Source organism: Vulpes vulpes, chromosome 2, assembly GCF_048418805.1.
Source record: "Vulpes vulpes isolate BD-2025 chromosome 2, VulVul3, whole genome shotgun sequence".
Classification (NCBI taxonomy): Eukaryota; Metazoa; Chordata; class Mammalia; order Carnivora; family Canidae; genus Vulpes; species Vulpes vulpes.
The window spans coordinates 139,965,421-139,986,308 of record NC_132781.1 but is presented as its reverse complement, the minus strand read 5'-3'; the positions used below and the strand labels follow the sequence as shown (position 1 = coordinate 139,986,308).

The 20,888-nt window shown below is 48.6% G+C and overlaps 1 protein-coding gene across 1 annotated transcript in view; it reads right to left on the bottom strand.

Moving 5' to 3' along the window:
* CES1 (carboxylesterase 1) overlaps positions 1 to 20,567 on the bottom strand; it is a 30,793-nt gene extending 10,226 nt beyond the window's left edge. The window contains exons 1-8 of the mRNA XM_072750206.1: positions 20,230 to 20,567; positions 15,731 to 15,935; positions 12,228 to 12,372; positions 10,242 to 10,375; positions 7,876 to 8,029; positions 6,085 to 6,189; positions 5,000 to 5,104; positions 2,232 to 2,270 (exon numbers count right to left, since the gene is read on the bottom strand). Coding sequence (XP_072606307.1) covers positions 2,232 to 2,270; positions 5,000 to 5,104; positions 6,085 to 6,189; positions 7,876 to 8,029; positions 10,242 to 10,375; positions 12,228 to 12,372; positions 15,731 to 15,935; positions 20,230 to 20,308 — 966 coding nt within the window. The 5' untranslated portion in view covers positions 20,309 to 20,567. The remainder of the gene's footprint in view (positions 1 to 2,231; positions 2,271 to 4,999; positions 5,105 to 6,084; positions 6,190 to 7,875; positions 8,030 to 10,241; positions 10,376 to 12,227; positions 12,373 to 15,730; positions 15,936 to 20,229) is intronic.
* Positions 20,568 to 20,888: the final 321 nt, after the last annotated feature.

Here is a 20,888-nt window from a genome sequence, read left to right as displayed (position 1 = left end):
CTACACAGCCCTCCCATAGGCACCAGCTCCATGAGCCATGTTTCCAGTTCCACACACCATGTGCCTTATTCCCCACCACCAGATAAGGACAGGTGGAATGGGACGAATCCCAGGCTTTGAGACCTGTGGCTCCGGACACTTGCTCTGCAAGGGCCACTGAATGACAGGCCATTCCTGGCAGCCACAGGAGAAGCTCTGCCAAGCGATTGTGACTCAGCAGAATAGGGGCGCAAAGCCCCAGCCAGTGTGGACCTGGCCTAGGAGGGTTAGGCGGTGCAGCACATGCTCTGCACAATGCCTGGCACATAGCACCACACCGATATGTTCTGGAGGAATAATCCTGTAGGAGGGAGGGCATTTGTTATGTAAGGAAGGTCAGTCTTTTAAGGAGGTGATATGCCCTGACCTGTGTTTCCAAGGGTCAGCCCGGCAGGGCAGCATCGTGGGGCAAGGGTGCAGAGGAAAAGTAGAGGTGGAAGACGGTTGGAGTCCAGGAGGGAGACAGCGGGGGCCCGATGCCATCAGGCTGACCGGCACCAGTACGCAGGGAACACCATCGCTGCCTTCCACGGTGCTTGCGAGGGGCTGCCCCGTGTGGACCTTGGGCGCCGCCAGGCTGAAGTCCAAACCCCGGGGGCATGCTCACTCCCCTTTGTCTCTTCTGCCCCACATCCTGTCCATTAGCAAATCCTGTCAGCCACAACTTTAAAATTATCTGGATTCTGGCCCCGTTTTTCCACCCCCTCTGCGATGGGCCTCCCAGCCCGGCTCCCGGTTCCGGCCCAGCCGGGGCTTCAGCTCCCCAGGCAATCACAAAGCCCTTTGGTAAACTCACAGTCAACGCACTCCCCTGCTCAAAACCCTCTCAAGACCCCATCTCTACCACCCCTAGTGCATTTCCCAGAGTTAGGAGTCTCTCATGTTCTGGTAGAAAGGGAGGTGGGCGGGGGGTGGGGGTGCCTGGGTGACAGGCACCGAGGGGGGCACTTGACGGGATGAGCACTGGGTGTTATGCTCTATGTTGGCAAATTGAACACCAATAAAAAATAAATTTATAAAAAAAAAAACCAAACTTCCCATCTCACTTGAAATCAAAATCCGAGTCCTTGAAAGGAACCACCCTCAGCTCTCTTTCCTCTTTGGCCTCACGCTGTTCTCCCCCGGCTTCCTCCCCGCCCGCCACACCCGCCTCCTGGCCCAGGACCCTCGGAGCTGCTGGGCCCTCTGCCCGGAACACTCTTCCTCCAGGTTTCCTGACAGTTGCCTCCCGCCCCACTGCCAGAACTCGGCCCCAGTGTCCCCTTGCTGGGGCCATCCCCTGCCCCCCGCGTGCCCATCCGAACCACCGCAGTTCCTCACCTTCCCATCCTCCATCGCGGGGACCGTCGCCAAACACGGGCAAACCTTGTTACTGAGCTCTCCTTTCACTCCGAGGGGGCAGGGGATTAGATTGGTTTTGCCTGTTTTACTGCTATTTCCCCAGCTCCCGGATCAGGTCCCCGCACACAGGGAATTCTAATAAAATCTCGCTGCATGAATCTCAGTGAGTCCTGACAACACTTCCTAAGGGAGGTGCCCGTGGGCCCAGGAGAGCGGAGAGCTCAGGACTGGCAGCATTAGTTAGCACAGAAATTAGTTCAGTGGCCGAGATAACGGCTCAGAACCTGTGGAGGTGCTGGAAGGCAGGAGGGGAGGGAGAAGGTGGTGGGGAGGCTCCCGGAGTTCCGGGGGTGGCGGGGAAGGTGGTGTTCTCAGGTCTGAGGTTCTCGGTCCCTTCTGGAGGGCCCTGCCAACAGCGTGGCTGGCACAGCTAATCGGCTCTGCAGGCTCCTGGGAAAGACCTAGCTCCTCAAGGAAGACCCCTGAAGAAACTCGTTGCCCAGCTACCTCTACCACCCCAGAGTGGAAGTTTCTAGCCCAGTCCTTTCCCGAGGGGCATTTTTGGGAGTGGGAAATGTAAACAAGGAGTAGGGGGCAGGCTGGGCCCAGGGGACACAGAGTTGATAACTGGGAGCACTGGACCGGGAGTCAGGGGAATCTGCTCCAGTCCAGCATCTGGTCCACCTGCTGTGTTATCCAGGCAAGTCGCTGGCCCTCTCTGGGCCTTGGCAATGTAGACACAAGGAGTCACCATGAGCCACGGGGGAGGATTCTTTTCATTCATATTTAACTGGAGCATAAATCATACATCAAGACTTAAAACCTGTAATCAAGAAACCAAAAAGCCTTACCTCTCTGGGGTCTCCAAATAAATCAAGAGTGAAAAATTTCTGTGAAGACAAAGACAGAGGGTGTGCATGAGAAGGCTTCCAGGGACAAAAGCCGATCTTTGTGAACAGTGTGCCAAAGGTGTCATGTTCTCCCTCCCGGTGCCAGCCTGGCTGGGCCGAGAGGAAGTGGGCAGGATACTGGCTCCCCCGGGTAGAGGTACAGGTGTAGGTGTGGGTTGGGGGAGGGGACTGCTGGAGAGGCCATCTGTCTGCTGTTCCTGCCTGCCCTGCCCTCCACCCATTTCCCCTTCATGTTCCCCTGGCAACACTACCCCAGTCATCCTTTGGGGTGCCTCCCTCTTCGCCACTCTTGCCCCACAAATCCAGGCATCTATAAATGACCGGGGGTGCCCCATCTCCCTGACCACAGAAATTAGTTCAGGTATGGGCACGTACCCATGTCAGTCCAACAGACTTTACCCCAAAACTTTTGCTGGAATTATTGTGAATGGTGTCTAAACAGATACAGTATAAGTCTAGATGCTATCACTGTCTTTAGCCTCCCCAGGGAACAAACTTGCCTGACAGTGAAGCCAACACTGAGAGAGAAAAAAAAAAGCTGAAGGATAGAGCAGATATATTCTTAATAATGTCATATGTGCATCTGGATCCAGCCATGCCTGAAGCCATGTACTCCTGAACTATAGTTTTCAGTTAGTTACCTGAAGATTTTGTTATAACACTATTCTTTTTCCACTCAAGGTACTTTGAGATGAATTTCCTCATCCTGCATCAGAAAGTCCTGACTTACACAAGCTTACTTATTGGTCACTCAGTGCTGCATGCTGGTAGATCTATTAGCTACAGCGTAACATTACAATCAGTGTAATCTTAGCAAATATGCAATAAAGAGAAGCACAGAGTGAGGTGAATTTCAGTGAGCTTGTCAGCTCACTATTCCCTCTTGGGGGAAGGGTGTGAATGTGACCTTGGGGATACCCCTCTCTCCTGAGGAGACTCCTGGACCCCTGGGCCAGGCCTCTGGCACTAGACTCTACTGTTTCCTGATCTGATCCATGTAGCAGCCTTGCAGCTTGCATCAATGTAGCCTTGCAGCTTGCATCTTGGTTTCTCAGGCTCAAATAAGGTGATCAGTGCATCCAAAGAATGCCTTACCAGTCAGAGGTGTGTGTGTGTGTCTGTGTGCCTATGTGTTTGTGTGTGTTTTGGGAGAGTAGATAATCATGGAAACACTCTACAGGATCTCAGAAAAATCTCACAAGGATAACATGGGCTCTTATGTTCTCTGGGTTATTTTTTTCTAACTTGCCAACTCTCCCTTATAAGCTGGGTCCTCTGAAGCCAATGGAGAATTGCTAAAATAAGCCTGCTTCTTCCCAGGAATCAGAGACGGTTGTGTTTTTATTCTTTGAATAAAGAATATTCCCCCACAGTGGGAATAGTTCCTATTGTGCCTTCCTTTAAAAAAAGATTTATTTTTTTATTCATGAGAGACAGAGAGAGAGGCAGAAACACAGGCAGAGGGAGAAACAGGTTCCTCACAGGGAGCCCAATGTAAGACTCAATCCTGGGACCCCAGGATCATGACCTGAGCCAAAGGCAGACGCTCAATTGCTGAGCCACCCAGGCATCCCATCTTATTGTGCCTTCCTGCTGTATTCTCTGCATGTCCTCATAATAACACACTGTCATAGCCATCCATCCAGTCCTCAAATGTCACCTCCTCTGTGAAACACCCTTGCTGACTATTATGAGCATTTCCTCCCTCTATACTTCCATCACCCTTAACCCATGAAGTATATGAATGTTTTTCTCCTTGGATAGCTCCTTGTCAGCAGAGACTATATCTGATTAATGTCTGCATCACCCACCCAGTTATCACCATTCACCTAAAATGGATGGATGGAGGGATGGACAGATGGATGGATAGGCAGATGGATGGAGGAATGGCTAGATGATGGATGGAGCTGGTCAATAAACAGAATGTAGATGAACTGGATGGATTGGTAGATAAATGAATAATAACTAGCAGACTAGGTGATGGATGGGTCATTGATTCTGGATGGTTGAATGATGGAGTGAAGCTGTATGGTGGTTGGATGAGACACAGACGATTGAAATGAATGAAAGTTATGGATGGATTGATATTAAATGGATGAAAGAATATTGATGAATTGGATAGACTGGTAGATGAATAGATGGATATTAAGATTATGAATAGATTGATGGATGAATGGTGGTTGGATGGATGGATAGATGGATGAGTGGGTGGATGTATGGTTATCCATACACAAAAGCACAATTGAGGCAGAGTCTCAGAAAAGTTAGAAAACTGAGCCTCCCCTGGGTTATAATTGAGGTAGTTTCTAAATTAAGCAAGATACATTGTGACAACCTTTCTTAAACTCTTTGTTCTTAATATCCCATCCTCAAAATTCAGAACAGTAGTTACTTCTGGGAATATGTGATACTTAATTTCTTAAAAATACATTTAGAAACAAGAATGGAAAAATAGTAAGTTTTGATTGAGGTGAGAGATTATTTTACCATTTGTTCATTATATTGCTTTTCAACTTTGCAAGTGTTTGAGATACTTCGTAATAACAAAGAAAAAAAGAAATTCCCATTCAGATCCAGAAGCTGATACTGTTCCCTGGTGGCCAGACACTGTCCCAGGTAGTTTTTGCGGGGCAGAGGCAAGGGAAAGTTGAAATACTGAAGACTATTTGGGTGGGGGGCTTGTGTGTCATTCGAATGAATACACCTACCAACTTCAGTGAAACCTCCAAGAGCTCATCTTCCGTCTTCTGGCGCAGGCAGTGAACAAGGACAGCCGACGTGGTGCTTTTACACCCAGCAAAGACAGCAATTTGCTGCAGAGATCACAAGCAACGGCAGATCTCAAGAGCCATGTCCCTTCCCTCAATCAATAAAGAGGTGTTCTTCCCCAACCTTCATTTCCAAAGGCTGCAGGGGGGAGCAGAAAATACTCTAGACCAGCAGGTGACAGTCCTGAGTCCCACTCATGCCAATTAAACAAGCTCTGTCTCTGTTACCTTATGTCTGTTAAAATGGGCAGAAGGATCTCAGAACGGAGCGTCTAAAGGGAGGAGCACAGAGTGGGGCTTAAGGGCATGGAATCCAGAATCACACTGCCCGGATTCAAATTTCTTTTCAGGAAGCCGTTCATGATAACCTCACCCTGCACGGTAGATGAGGGGCTCCTTTTGGATTGCATTATGACATCAGATACCTCTGCTTTACTGCTCTTGTCAGTTGAGATTTTATCATCTGTGTGATTACACAATCACTAATCTGTCTTTTCTGATAGAATGCAAACTTCATGAGGCTGCCTGATGTCTGACTGTATCAAAATTATGTGATGAATAAATGAATGAGTTCCCCAGGAACCCACCCCAACCCCGAGGCACTTAAGGAAGAGCCACTCCAGGCTCACGTGCTGCAAATGGGTTCATCAGAACTAAGATCTTGAGAGAGACAAGACCCACTGGCAGTCCACTGCCTACTGTGCGGCCTGGCACCCGCCCTGGTGCACTTTTGGAAGAGTGCTCAGCGGACAGCGTGCTGCGCTGGCAGCCCAGAGTCATGTGTTTGAGTTCCCAGCTCTGCCCTGATCACTCAGTGACCTTGGCAAGCTGCTTCCACTGTCTGCCCAGGTTGCTCAGTGGTAAAACTGGGAGGCTGGTTGAGGTGTCTCTTTGCCCTTCCACTCAACTGTTCTGACTTCTGTGATTCCTAGAGGATGCCAGCCAGATCCTATGGCCAGAAAGGCATCTGAAGATTCCAGGAGAGCAGGGCAAAGGGTGCGGAGGTGGTCCAGCATGAGACCTACCTGAGCTGTGTCCTTCATGTCTTTCTTAACCAAGGCAGCAGTGAGGGCCACACCACTCTCAGAGATGGCCCGATGGAAGAGGTTCTTGGCCAGAGGAGATAGCACCTGGCAGGAGAGTGGGTCAGAAGAGAATTTATACTCATGAGGAGGGGGTCTTCAAGAGCTACTTCATCCTTAGCTCTGCCCCACCCGTTCCCCTGAAGACTCTGGCATTCAGCAAACATGACAGGTCTTCGCCTGGCCTGGCCTGTTCCCAGGCTGACACTGGGGCTCAGCTTCTCCCAGAGAATCTGAGCTGGGAGCCAGCAGGACAGTGAGCGAAGGACAGGAATTGTGCAGCATGTGCTGATTCTAACATCAGAAGCATCGAAAGACAGCGTGGTAACTCCTAGCAACACTCTGAAGACACAGCTCTGATTCCCCATTTCCATTATTTGGGATTTATCCTAAGAAGAGAGATCGTGGAGGCACACAATGATTTCCAAGAATGCTCATAACGTTTATAAGATAATTGGAAATAACTCAAGGTTCCAATATTATGAGATTGAGAGAATAAACGATTTTTCATTTTTACTGTGGAAGGCTATTCAAATCTATACCATGGAATCCCATGGAACATCTAACAAAATGATATTAATGGAACAGTACTTAATGTTTAGGGAAATGTTTCTGTTATAGGATATGCATGTGGAGGAAGGTTTTTGTTTAAAAATCTTAAGAGGGGGACACCTGGGCGGCGCAGTGGTTGAGCAACTGCCTTTAGCTCAGGGTGTGATCCCAGGTCTGGGGATCCTGCATCGGCCTCCCCACAAGGAGCCTGCTTCTCCCTCTGCTTGTGTCTCTGCCTCTCTTTCTGTGTCTCTCATGAATAAATAAATTCTTTTTAAAAAAAAATTAATATAGGTAGGCAGATGATAGATCAGTAGAAGGCTAGATATGTGAAAAAGAACTAGAAAGGTAAGTCCCAAGATGTCTGTGGTGAGCTTCCCTGGGTAATGCTTTTTTTTTTCTTCTTTGGACTCATCTATACTTTTCCTTTTCCTCCACTTAATAAAATATAAAAACATTTCCCTCTGAATATTCAATAAGGAAACTGATACATATGTCAAAAAATACAGTCATAGCTGACCCTCTGCTCAACAGTGAGGGATCTGGAGGGTATTTAGGGCTCCTAGCACTTTCTCATCTGGTTCCCATCCCTACTTCCCTCAGTAGCCCCCCCATCCCCACTCCCCCAACACCAGGACCCCAGGAGCTCCAGGTGCCTACACCACTGTCCCATCCTCCCTGATCCCCCCAGCTTGGCTCCACCTCTCAGTCCCAGAGGTGGATGTTCTTGTGGGAGGCCCCTGACCTGTTGTTGGTGCTCCCACCCCCTGACATGCAGACCTGGCTTCTGGCTGAACAGTGGCACTTTGTCTAACTCTTACTCAGAATCTATACCCACCTTTACTTGCCGGGAGAAGTGAAGTGAGTCCCAATGTTATAATGAGTAGGAAGGTGAGAGACAGAGAGAGAGAGAGAGAGAGAGAGAGAGAGAGAGTGCTCTACCATGTAAGAGGAGGAGTATCATTGCTGTAGCTGTGGCCGGAGATTCTCAAGGCCCAGGATGCTAGCCTGGGCTCTGAGCCTCCTGGGGGCCAAGGAGAGTTTCACCATGAGCTCTCCACCAACTGATCCTGTGCAGAGTAAGGGCAGCCTTGAATCCAGGCCTTGTAAGTAAAGGTGCTAATTGGTCAAAAGGCTCCCAGGGGTCCCAGGAGCAGCTATATCAGGGCTGGGAACACTTACAAGAACGGAGACGCTTTCACCTCCCGCCGACTCTCCGAAGATGGTCACAGAACCTGGATTCCCTCCAAAGTTGGCAATGTTCTCCTGAACCCAGCGAAGTGCAGCCAACTGGTCCAAGTGACCCCAGTTTCCACGGCCATGTTCATCCCCTGTGCTGTAAGAATGGGGCAGGGGTGCGAACACAGATTTCATGGCATAGGTGAAGCTGAGGGCTCTCAGTGAGCCTTCTAGAAAAAGACCAGCCTTCCACAAGAGTCTTCTTCTGTCTTCCATTCCTGTAGCACTGTTCTGTTGTAGGGTTCTAGATTTACTCACCTCGTGTCTATTTACTGAACATCTGTTTTGTGCAAAACACTCTTCTAAGGGCTAGGGGTACATCTGAGAACAAAATAGGCAAAATCTCTGACTATACAGAGCCCACACTACAGATCACAAACAAACGGATAAATAACATCAGGTAGTGAAAGTACTTCCAGGAAAAATAAAATGGGGTAAGGGAAAAGACAGAGGTGGAGCAGTGGGGTCCTATTTCAGATCACATGACCAGATCACATGACCTCTTTGAGGGAAGCATGGCACTTGAAAAGAATGAATTCATTCATTCATTCGTTCATTGAATGAATGGGCACATGAGCCTTACAAAATATCCAAAGAAGGAAATTCCAGGCTAAAGGAACAGGCAGTACAATGCCCTGGGGTCTGGTGGATAGAAGTGTAGGACATGCAGCTAAAAGACTCTGTGGGCCTTGGTAAGAGCTTTGATGGCATCGTCAATAATGTGGGAAGCCATTTCAGGGCAATGACAAAATTCCATTTATGTCTTAAATGATCACTCTGGCTATTGTGTGGATCAGACATAGCATCAAAGTAGCAGGTTATAAAAGTAGGTGGTTATTACAACCCTCTAGGAGAGAGACACAGAGGGCTTTGATTAGGGGGCATAAGGGAGGAGGTGAGAATGGTTGGATTCTGAATATATTTTAAATGTCGAACCAAGAGGATCCGCTGACCCTGACTGGATGTGAGGAGTGAGAAAAAAAGAAGTCAAGGCTGACCACAAGCCTTCTATCTCAAGCAGGTAGAAGTGGGGTATGGTGTTGCCAGCAGCCAAGAGGAGGTGCTGTGGGCAAAGTAGGAAAGTGTCAGGGAAGGAGCGGTGGGAGTCAAGGGTCAAGTTGACCCATGGAGTGAGGTACGCTTCTGAGGTGGCAACAGGTGCAAGGTGGTAGTTAGCGAGGTACATCTGGGTTTCAAAGGAGACACAGGGGCTGATAAGGGAGCTCCGAGTGTGGCTCTTGATGTCACCCAGGGAACCAGTGAAGACGGGCAGAGAGATGTACACAGAGGCTGGAGGACCATGTGTGAGGAATCACATGTGGATGTCCCCAAGGTTGGCCCAAACGCTGTTGGGTCACCAGTGACCTCGGCCAGAATACAGCAGGATGTTTGGAGCTGAACCCTGACCAGGGTGGGCAGGGGGCAGATGGGGAGGAGGAGTGGCAGGAAGAGCTAACGTAGCAGTGTTATTGTAATGGGGAGCAGAGACAGGCCACAAGTGGGAGAAAAGAGGGGTCTCAATGAAGGTGATATACCCCGGGGATATGACTCACCTGAGATAATCCTCCCCCGGGTGAGAAGCCCATCCCTCCCCCAGCCCACCCAGCACCCGTCTCAGGGTCGGAGGTGCAGTGGCCAGTGAATTCAGGAGAGGCTCACGGTACCTGTGTCTGGTGGGAACACTGGTTCCTGCCCCAAGGACACTCGCTGGGGAAGCCTCTTTGCCTTCACCCATGGGTGTGCCAAATTCCCAAAAGGAAATGGGATGAGTGGGCCTGACATGCCTCCCAGGAGGGTTGTAGGCTGGGGTCAGGTGCTCTGCCAATCTTCAGCTCCAGGCACCTGTTCTTTTACCCACAAGGATGCACTGAGCTTGTGCCTCAAGGATGCTCCTTCCTTCCTTTCCTGCCAGGTAAGACGCATAAGCCTCTAAGGGCTGTACTGCATGCTAACTGCTTCTACAGAGGTGTGTGATGTGCTGGGACAGCCCGAGGGGGAAAAAAGAGGAGTATCTCAGAGGGGAGACATCTGGGTGGGGCCTTGCAGAATGAATAGAAGCTTGTCATCTAAAACAGGCATTCCAGTTAGAGGGAACAGCATCTATGAAAAACTCAGAAGCAAGTGGCCCAGTGTGGCTAGGGGACGAGAAGGTAAGTAGAGCCCAATTACAAAGGGACTTGGGACCAATTTATCCCAATTTACTAGGGACCCTGGCAAAGATCCCTCTGAGGGCTGACATGGCTAGAGCTGAACACCTAGTACCCTTGCTTTGGGGGCCAGTGTGCAGTGAGGGCTGTCTAGAATCTTACCTGAAGAATCCCCAGATGCCCAGGCGGTACTGAATGGTCACCACCACCACGTTTTCGTGGGCAGAGAGGGCCAGCCCATCATAGGTTGATGCCCCGCCTACCACCAGACCCCCTCCGTGGATCCACACCATCACCTGGACGGGAAGGAAGCAACCGAGCCCATTAGAGGAAGCAGCACCAGGCAGGACCTCAGGAGGTTGTCTGGTTTCGTTGCCCACCTCTTGACAGTAAATCAAGGAGGCCATTACCGGAAGTGCACCAGTCCCCAGCAAAGTTGGGGCAGGCAACTGTTCTCCCCAGTACCCCCAAGTGGGGCGCAGGCCACCACCCCACCCAGTACATCCTGGCTACCCCTGTGTCCCCAGCCCTGGTGCCACCAGGCTCTTCACACCGCAGATCATCGTCATGGGAACAGTCATGGTGTGTCATCTTGTTCCCAACACTGTCATCACTCTCATGCCCGGACCCCTCCCTTGGGCTTACTCTGCCTGCCAGAGCCCTGTACTTCAGCTTCATCTTATTTATGTCTTGTGTGGTGAATTAAACTGCTCTCAGGCCCCCAATGGGATCTGTTTTGAGTATGCCTTCCATCTGCCTCCTCTGCATCCCCAAATCCCACCCATCCAAAGCCCAGCCTAAAATCCACCTCCTCCAGTAAGTCTTCAATCATTTGACTAATGTGATCTGAGGACCTACTCTATGTTGGGGACAGTGGTAAGAATTGAGGGTAAGGGTAGATAGAGCTATTCATCATGCTTGGCTCTGGCATTGTAAGAGCTCAAAGAGCCAGGAAAGAATTTGTAACACAAACTATGTGCCAAGTACATTCCATGAGGGAGGGACTAATACTGTACCCTTAACAGATAAGAAAACTGAGGCACTTAACCTGCCTGAGGTCACATAGCTAATAAACAGCAGAAGCAGACTTGGACCCACATGGTCTGGCCCTGGAGCCCACCTGTTGAGCCACCCAGCACGCTGCAGCCATTGGCCATGGTGCAGTGGGCCTGCTGTTAGGATAGGAGTAAGATCCTCCCTTTGACTCTAACTAATGCTTCAGGAGTGCTTGCCCTGCGCACTTGCCAGCAGAGACAAAGCCTGATATGCATCACTGAATACTCCTAGGTGATTAGCCTGTTCTAAGGAAGCAGGGCCAGGTCCCATCTCATTGAGCCAAGCATGTGCAGTGCTAACTTCTGCTCACAAGTTCACAGGTGCTCTTCCCCACAGGTGTGCTTCTGGAAGCTGGCTGGGTGCTAACAACCCCACACCTCTCCACCCCAAGGATCACCTCCTTTTCCAGATCTCCTCCAAGCCCCAGCCTGGGTCTGGAAGTTGCCCCCATCTCTGGGCCTCCTTTATTCTAGAAATGCTGACTCACTGGATCATCAGCCGTGCCAAAGGCCTTAAGGAAGGAATACAATAAAATCCCAGATATTTGGCCAGAGGCAAAAGGATGCATTGCCTGGATCTCCCTGGGTTCTTCGCCCAACACCTCTTGGGGACCCTGGAACTTTCTTAGAGAAATGTCTTAATGTGCTGAGGTAAGGGCTCCCACAGGCTCACTTCCTAGTCTGTGTCCAAGAGCACTGGTGTGAATTCAAAGGGCCTATGTTCTGGTCCTGCCCATCCCACCGTATGATCTCAACACCCCTGTCCCTGCCTTTCTGGGCCTCAGGCCTTCTACCTGTACAGGAAGGATTGGCTTTTCTCTGAGAGTAATCATTCTGGTCCTTCTATCAGCAAAAAAACAATTTGGAAAAGCTACGGTGTGCATGGCAGAAGTACAGCCACTTCCCTCCAGAGCCCCTACGTCTGCCACTAGGGGAAACTGAGGTACGGAAAGCTTGCATTTCTTGTGGTCACGAGGTCTGGCTGTGGTGGGTTAGGAAGCCCTGGGGTCCCCAGAACAGCTCCCACCCAAGCTGCCTTCCCCCTCTTACAGTCGACACCAGAAGACCCGCAGTGCTGGAACCTTCTGCTTACCGGCAGCCTGCTGTTCTTTGTCAAGTCAGCGGGAGTGTAAATATTGAGGTAAAGGCAGTCTTCAGAAAACTTGAGAGGAATGTTGTCCTTTCTGTTGGTAAACAGTTCTGAGAGCACTTGACCTCCCACTGCGTCCTGGGAGCACCTGGGGAGGGGAGGGCAAGGAAGTTCTGAGCTGCACTCAGAACTGAGCAAGATGTCTCCTGGCAGGTTGAGGCTACTAAATAGAGTTTTTCCTACCAGGCTGGAGATGCTGGGATGGCGAGGAGGCTTCCCGGGTGGGGGGTGGGGGTGGAGGCCCCTGAGGCTCACTCAAGTATCCTGGGACTGTGTGTAGTAAGAAGGCTTAGTACCTGGCCCCTTCCTAGAGTCTTTGAGATAACCTGGGTCAAGGACAGGAGGCTGTCCCCACACCGACCACCTGGGAGTGGACCATTTCCTATACACCCAGATGCATCCCAGCTGGGTTCCAGGTAAACAGGTCTTCCACCAGGTAAGCATGTTCTAGTCCATGGCAGCCTTTCATAATCCCTGAGAAGTCACTCAAATGGCAGACCTTTAGGACCCACAGCAGGTCAGGGATGAAATACATATGGGGCAATCTCAGGAGAACTGTGTTCTAGTCCTGCCTTACTTGCAAATCTTCTGGCTGACCTTGGGCGAATTTGTTGCCTGCTTTGGCTTCAGCCTGCCAGGTCTGTGTGAGGGAAGTGATTTCCAGAAGGATCTTGAAGTCCTGAGTACTGACATGCTAAAAATCTATCCATCCCAGGTAAGCACTATTCGTTTCCTTGATAAGGGATCTTAAAGATCCAACAGAGATTAAAACTGGTAAGATTTATGGCCCTCCCAGCATGCCAGGCGCTGTAAGTGCTGTAAGTGCTCCTTATGTACTAACTCACTTAATCCTCCCATGGCAAGCCCCCTAACACAGAGTCTATTATTTTCCCCATTTTACAGTTGAGGACACTGAGGCACAGAGAGTTTAGAGGACATACCCAAGGTCACACAGTCAGAAAGATCTGTACTATGTAGTACATGATATTTCTAAGGACATTCTAAAGAACATTTCCAGATCTCAAGGTGCCAGAATGTGGATATCACCGGCCCCACTGTGTTCAATGAGGCCACTGAATCACTCTGCTGCCAAGTGGCAAAATCAGAGCCCCCAAAAATGACTTCTTAATTTTCATCCTAAGGGACCTTCCCCCTGATTACCAGAGCAAGGAGCCAAACATTCATAAAAAAAAGAAAATCAAATGTCAAAAAAGGGAAAAAGAGTTCAAGGTCACTAGTGTTCAAATAAATGCAGAACAAATAGGAAAGTTATATATAATTATAATGAAAATAATAATTACTATTGTTTTGCCTATCCAATAGCCAAAAGGCATTTTTTTCAAATAACCCCAAGCATTGCCAAAGGTCTGGCAAGTGGAGGTTTTCATATATCAATGGAAGGTGTGTTGCTGGAACGTTTCTGGAAGGAAATGTAAACAGAAGGTGCATACTCTTTTACTCAGAAATGTCATTTCTTCAAACTTATCCAAAAATATTCATGAGTGTGCATGAAGATTTAGCTGCGGGATATTCATTAGAGTGCTACTTATTCTATCAAAAATATCAAGAACAATTTAATGATCCCAAACAAGAGACCAAGATTATGATCCAAGACCCACTGTAATTCAGCTATTACAAGTTCAGCTACAGTATTTAATGACATAGAAGAATGTTCCTAATATATTTGTAAATGAGCAAAATAGGCATCCAAACTATCAGTATCATGTGATGCAATATTGTGATTTACAATAAAATGTATATCTTGCTTCCATCCCATTTTGGGCACAGGCTCCCTAAAACCCTTAGTGTTTCCTTTGTGAAGGAAACAATAAAGATATCTTTATTATGTTAATAAGGGGACTTCTGATCACTGTTAAGACTAGGGGCTGGTTGCCAGATGAACTACCCAGTGATTAGAGGGTTGGACTTGGCAGTTCTTTCTCCCTGACCTCTGGGGAGCAGGGGTGGGGCTGGAGGTTGAATGGTGGCCAATGGCCACTGATTTCATCAGTCATGGCTACATAACAAAGCCGCCTTAAAAAAACACACAGGACAGAGTTCAAAGAGCTTCCAAGTTGGTGAACCAAATAAAGCTTCCACAGCCACTACACTGGACCCCCAACTCTAGAAGCACAGTAGCTTCTTTATTCAGGACCTCCCCACCATGTATCTCTTCATCTGGCTATTGATTCATATCCCCTGATAACCTTTGTAATGAACTGGTAATGTGGTGAATTAACCAGTTTCCTGAATTCTGTGACCACTCTTGCCAACTGATGGAACCCAAGGAGGGAGTCATAGGAACTTATGATTTATAGCCAAGGTCACAAGATGGCAACTTGGACTTGTGATTGATATCAAAAGCAGAGAACAGTCTTGTGGGTGAGTCCTTGACCTGTGGGATCTGACACTATCTCCAGGCAGAACAGTGTAAGAATTAGTTGAATTATAGGAGACGCAGCTGGTGTTGAATAATTATTTCTTGGTGTGTGGGGAAAAACCCACACATTGGAATTGAGTGCAGAATCTTATGGATTCTATTTTTAAGGGAGAAAATACGCCACAGATAAAAGACTGGAAGAACAGAACCTAAAATATGATTAGCAGTTCTCTCTCTGGGTGGAGGAATTGTATGTGATTTTCATTTTCTTACTTTTACTGACCTGTACTTCCTTTTCTGTAATAGGTAGTTATTACAATGGCAATCAGGAAATAAAAAGAGCAAAAATTATTTTTTAAAACAAAAGAAAGGAAGGGAGGGAGGGAGGAAGAAGAGAAGAAAGGAAGGCAGCAAAGAGCAGGACCTGGGAAATTTCCAGAATGCCTTGCTGAGGTGAATAAGGTCGGAATGGATACATGGAGGCATCTGAGGTGCCAGGGGAGGCATCTGTGGGCATCTTTGCCTAGTCTGGTCATGGTAATTGGGACACACCAACCTTTGCTCTGCTCCATGATTAGGTACTTAGACACACCTGGGAGTTGAGAACGTTATGGGTCAACTCCCCAAAGCATTCTCCACCCACACCCGCCTGCTCCACCCCTGTTCCCCAGCTTTGGCAAAGTTCTAGGCAGGAGAATAAACAGAATCATTAATTCTGATCTTCCTCACTTGCTCGATTTTTTTTTTTGTCCCCAAGGCACATATTGCATAATTTATTCATTGATTTGTGGGGTTTTTTGTTGGTCATCTATCCTCCCCCACCCCCGCTGGAATGCAAGCTCCATGAGGTAGGGATACTTTTCTGTTCATTCATGGATCCTAGGAAACCTAGAATGTGCTCAATAAGGAGGACATTTTGTTGAATAACAAGCTCTAGACTGCTGTGAGTTCTGGAAGGTTTTTCCAGGTTTACAACAGCTTGGGGATTTCAGAACAAAGCCACTCAGCACTTTGCCTTGGCTCCTTCCTGCCTCACGCTGAGGCCCACTGAAAGATGCCAACTTACATAGGAGGGTAAGAGGTGGTATTCTTCACGAAGTTCCATGGCTCTGCAGCCTGTGGTGGAGCAAACCTCAGTGGTCCAAGAGGAGGCTTGGCAAAAGGGACTCCCAGGAAGACGGCCACAGGCTGTGCAAATCCTTCTAAGCTGACATACTTGCCCAGGACTTTGCCTTGCACAGTGTCCACCACAGGTGGCAAGGACGGGTACCCTGTGGGACATCCAGAGTTAAGAGGACACATCAGCCGCAAGAGGTCTGACCTGGGCTCCAAGTGGTTCTTCTTGCTTTAAGCCTGTGACCTTGAATGAGTCACCTAAACCCTTGAGGCCTCAGTTTATTCCATGTAAAGAGATGAGGTTAACTGTCATTCCTTACTCGGCATGATCTAGGGGAGCAAATTGGAATTGGAGGTAGGACTGCATCAGGTAAAAAAGAAATGCAAGAAGAAGAGCTGCTGAGAAGAATAAGCCATTTGGTTGCCACTCCTAGGAGCCTCTGGAAACAATTATCCATTGGGACCTGGGCACTGAAGTGCATGTTGGCTGAAAGCATGAACAGAAGGCAGTCCCTTCTCTCAGGATCTCTGACCCTTGTATGGAGTATGATTCACAAACATACACGACCCTACATGGGGGAAGGAAAGGGCCAACAACCTGAGAGAGGTACCAGGAAAGTCCCATGGGGATCAGAAGAGGCAGGGATGCCTTCAAATTGGTGGCATCAGTGGAAGCAGTCCCCTTAGAACTGGAACTGGCAGTGGGAGAGGTTGTACCAAACAGCAGGAGCAAACAGCAAATACCACTTTACACCGGTGAGAATGGCTAAAATTAACAAGACAGGAAACATCAAATGTTGGCAAGGATGTGGAGAAAGGGAACCCTCGTACACTGTTGGTGGGAATGCAAGCTGGTGCAGCCAATCTGGAAAACAGTGTGGAAGTTCGTCAAGAAGTTAAAAATAGAGCTACCCTATAACCCAGCAATTGCACTACTGGGTATTTACCCCAAAGATACATATGTATGAAACAACAGGACACCTGCACCCCAATGTTCATAGCAGCAATGTCCACAAAAGCCAAACTGTGGAAGAAGCCTCGGTGTCCATTAACAGATGATGGATGAAGAAGATGTGGTCTATGTATACAATGGAACATTCCTCAGCCATCAGAAAGGACAAATACCTACCATTTACATCGATGTGGATGGAACTGGAGGGCATTATACTGAGTGAAATAAGTCAATCAGAGAAGGACAATCATCATATGGTTTCACTCATATGTGGAATATGAGAAATAGTACAGAGAACCATAAGAGAAGGAGGGAATCTGAATAGGAAGAAATTAGAGAGGAAGACAAACCATGAGAGATTCTTAACTCTGGGAAACATGCTGAGGGCTGCTGGAGGGGAGGTGGGGGGATGGGGTAACTGGGTGATGGGCATCAAGGAGGGCATGTGATGTGATGAGCACTGGGGGTTAAAGGTAACTGATGAATTATTGAACAGTACATCTGAAACTAATGATGCACTATATGTTGGCTAATTGAATTTAAATTAACAAAAGAAAAAGTTAAAAAAAAGAGAGAGAGAGAGAGAGAGAGAGGGATAAAGGTGTAAAGCAGAGCAGAGGCTAGGCTCTGAGGGCAAAATGCAAGGCTGGCCCAAGGAAGAACACAGGGCCCATTCGAGCCAGAAGGAGTCCATGGGGATGTGAGAAAGGATCAGGCCTGGGAGGCCTCAGTACCAGGCTAGGGTTTGGGGCTTTATCTAGTGGGTAAATGAGCAGCAATGAACAGTTCTGGAAGATGAGATAGTGACACCCATCATCTGGCAGGGGATTCTCCTGGTGGCTATGAGCAGGGTTGTCCAAAGGGGAGAGAGACCTGGGGTCAGATTTCTACCTCTTCCATCCTTGTGGGGCAGGCAACTCTTCCCCACTGAGCTGCCCCTGTCTCCCTGCCACTCCCACCCCAGTCCTGGTTCCACCTGTTGTGATCTGCCTCAACTTGCATGTGCAAGTGGCCACTCAGACTCTTGATCATGGCCCCTCAACAGCCTCCATGTGTAAGTTCCCTCATCTGGAATGATTTCTAGCATGGTATCCTTCTAGTCACTCCCTTTTAGACACAGACTAAAGGTCAACCTCTCCCTCAAAGAGTGTGGGCAGAGCAAGAAAGGGTAATCCAGATTAGGTTTTACAGAAGAATATCCATTGGTAACCTGCAAGAGAGACAAAGTGGACAGAAGCCCAACAGGCAAGGCTGAGGAAGTGGGTGGATGGAAGTAAGAGGCATAACAGTTATGGCAAGAGGAGCAGTTAGCAAACATGTTGTGTTACATAAGTACACATTAAGATTTACAGTATACTGCATAAGTATACTTGTAAGATTTATAGGCTGAGCACCTTCTAAGTGCCAGATGTACATTCTGGTTCAATTAAATTCACCTTCACAACATGCCCATTTGATGAGAAGGCAGGAAATGGAGATATAACCCATATGGGCTTTCTAAAGCTGGAAATGGGATGGCCTTGCCGGGAGGTAAGCAGCAGTAAGGAAACAAGCCACTCCTAATTGGGTTCTTGCTCTGCCCTTGAGTTCAGTACCAGGTTTCTGAGTGTTACTATTAGGATGGAGGTCAAGTGCAGATGGGGCTTGGGTCCCCACGGTTCTGATGCTCATAGCCCTGGCTCTCCATTCATGTGTCACAGACAGATTCCAGAGCATGATTTTCCAGCAGACCTTGGGCAAGGACATTTCCCTCTCTGAGTCTGTTCCCCTGCCTATAAACTGGCATAGAAGCATTCTGAGGGGGATCCCTGGGTGGCGCAGCGGTTTGGCGCCTGCCTTTGGCCCAGGGCGCGATCCTGGAGACCCGGGATCGAGTCCCACGTCGGGCTCCCGGTGCATGGAGCCTGCTTCTCCCTCTGCCTATGTCTCTGCCTCTCTCTCTCTCTCTCTCTCTCTCTGTGTGACTATCATAAATAAATAAATAAATAAAATTAAAAAAAAAAGAAGTATTCTGAGGTCCTTATACTCTTGTAGTCATTATGTGTCTTAGTTTGTTGACGCTGATGCTTGACATTTAGAGCCTTGCTGATAGCCCCTCTCAGAGTTAGCCAATCCTAGTGAAAGAAATCAACCTCCTTTCCAGCAAGCAGAGCCGGTACCCCAATCACCTTCTTTATCAGGCTATTCCAGGCTACTACCATCCTGCCCTCATCGCTCCAAGGCCAGGTACCTGGCAACGATGGGCAGCCTCTGTGCCTGAGAACTCACTGAAATTGGTTAGTTTGCCAATTCTAAACCTGTTTATCCTGTCTCACCTCTTCCTTCCCCTGGCAACCATGATAAGGGCTCTTCAACAAAATTCCTCCTCCCTTCTCCTCTTCCCTCTGACCCACCCTGATCTTGCACGTCAGGGTGCAAGATGGTGGTGGGCATGCCTCCTCCTCCTGGCAAGTTATGGCAGCTGGCTCCTGATCTGTTGCGCTTGTCATACTTCAAGTTTTCTACTACTGCACTACATTTTAAAACAACTCCTTGGGCAGCCTGGGTGGTTCAATGGTTTAGCGCCGCCTTCAGCCCAGGGCATGATCCTGGAGACCTGGGATTGAGTCCTACGTCGGGTTCCCAGCATGGAGCCTCCTTCTCCCTCTGCCTGTGTCTCTGCCTCTCTCCTCCCTCCCTCTCTCTCTCTCTCTCTGTCTCTTGTGAATAAACAAATAAAACCTTAAAAAAACACAACTCCTTTATTTATGAATCTTTTGTTTGTACTCTCCATACCAGGCACTCTTTAGAAACAACCTTTTTATCCTCACAGCAGCCCAATGACATAGCTACTGCCATCGTTCCCGTGTTGGGGGTTGGGGGCCAAAACACAGAAAAGTAACACTTTGTGCCTGAGGACAGCCAGCTAGTAAGTGCTGAGCTGTGATTCAAACCTACACACTCTAGATCCACTCAGTCCACACAGGTCCTCTGCCTGCCGTCTGCAGATTGAGCATTCCTATGAAACATTTCCTAAGCTGAAATGGCACAAAGCAAAGAGTATCTATCCTAGTCTTTCTGCATGTTGCATGAAGCCACTTCACTTTTAGGAAAGGCTTACATTAGTACTTGTTATCGTAGCCCAAAGAAATCCGAGGAAGATTTTCGTTTTTCCATTAGTATACTAATGTAGGTCTTCCCTAAAGGTAGAGTGGCCTGATGCAACTTGCAGAAAGCCTGGGATACTCCTATTAATATTCTCCTGGGCCACTGTCCATGATCTAGCCATACACAGATGAATAATTAAGCAGAAAATACACCGAGCCCTCTGGAACCCTCATCCGGGAGGCATGAGATTAGCTCTTTGCCCTCCTGCATGGGATGGGTGAAGTCCAAAGGGCACAGGCTGCTGCAGAACCAGACCTGCCATTACCCTTCCCCTCCCAGCCTTTCCCCCACCTTGTGCCCGAACAAGTATTTACAAATGTGCCCTGCTATTTTATTTCAGGAAGACTTACCCCAAGCCATGGAAGTGGCGAGGGAGGTCAGGACCAGATTGAAGAGCCACATCATGGTGAGATTGCAGCTCCAAGGCATCAAGCAGCCCACATCACTTAAAGAGTCAGTGCAGGTCCCACCCCTCTGCCCTGCTGCTCTGGACCGCTGCAGGGCCTCTAGGACACGCCCACCCAGAGTTTACCCTCTTTCATCCAAACAGGCCTGAGTCTCTGATTACAGATAGCCACAGACCTGTCCAGCAGCCTGTTACATAAGGGTTTCTCCCTTGCAGGACTCTAACCTTAGGGCACTGTGAATTTCCCAAGGCAGGCAGGAGCAGACAGGTGCTTTTAGAGAGGGAGAGGCTTTGGTCCAAGGTTCTCAGAACAAGCTTGAAAACTTCTAGAGCAATTGCCAGTCCCATAGCTGCTCAGCAGGGGAACTCAGGACAAACGTATCTTTGCTGCTTGGGCTACTTTTCCATAAGATCTCAAGTTTGGAAGCAACTTGAATTCATCGGTTCTCCCCCCCTCCTTTTTAAAAAACAGATTTGTTTATTTATTTGGAAGGGGAGAGTGTGGGGGATGGGAGGCAGAGGGAGAGAATCTTCAAGCAGACTCTCTGCCCAGGGCAGAGCCTCACGTGGGGCTTGATCCCATGACCCATGAGATCACGAACT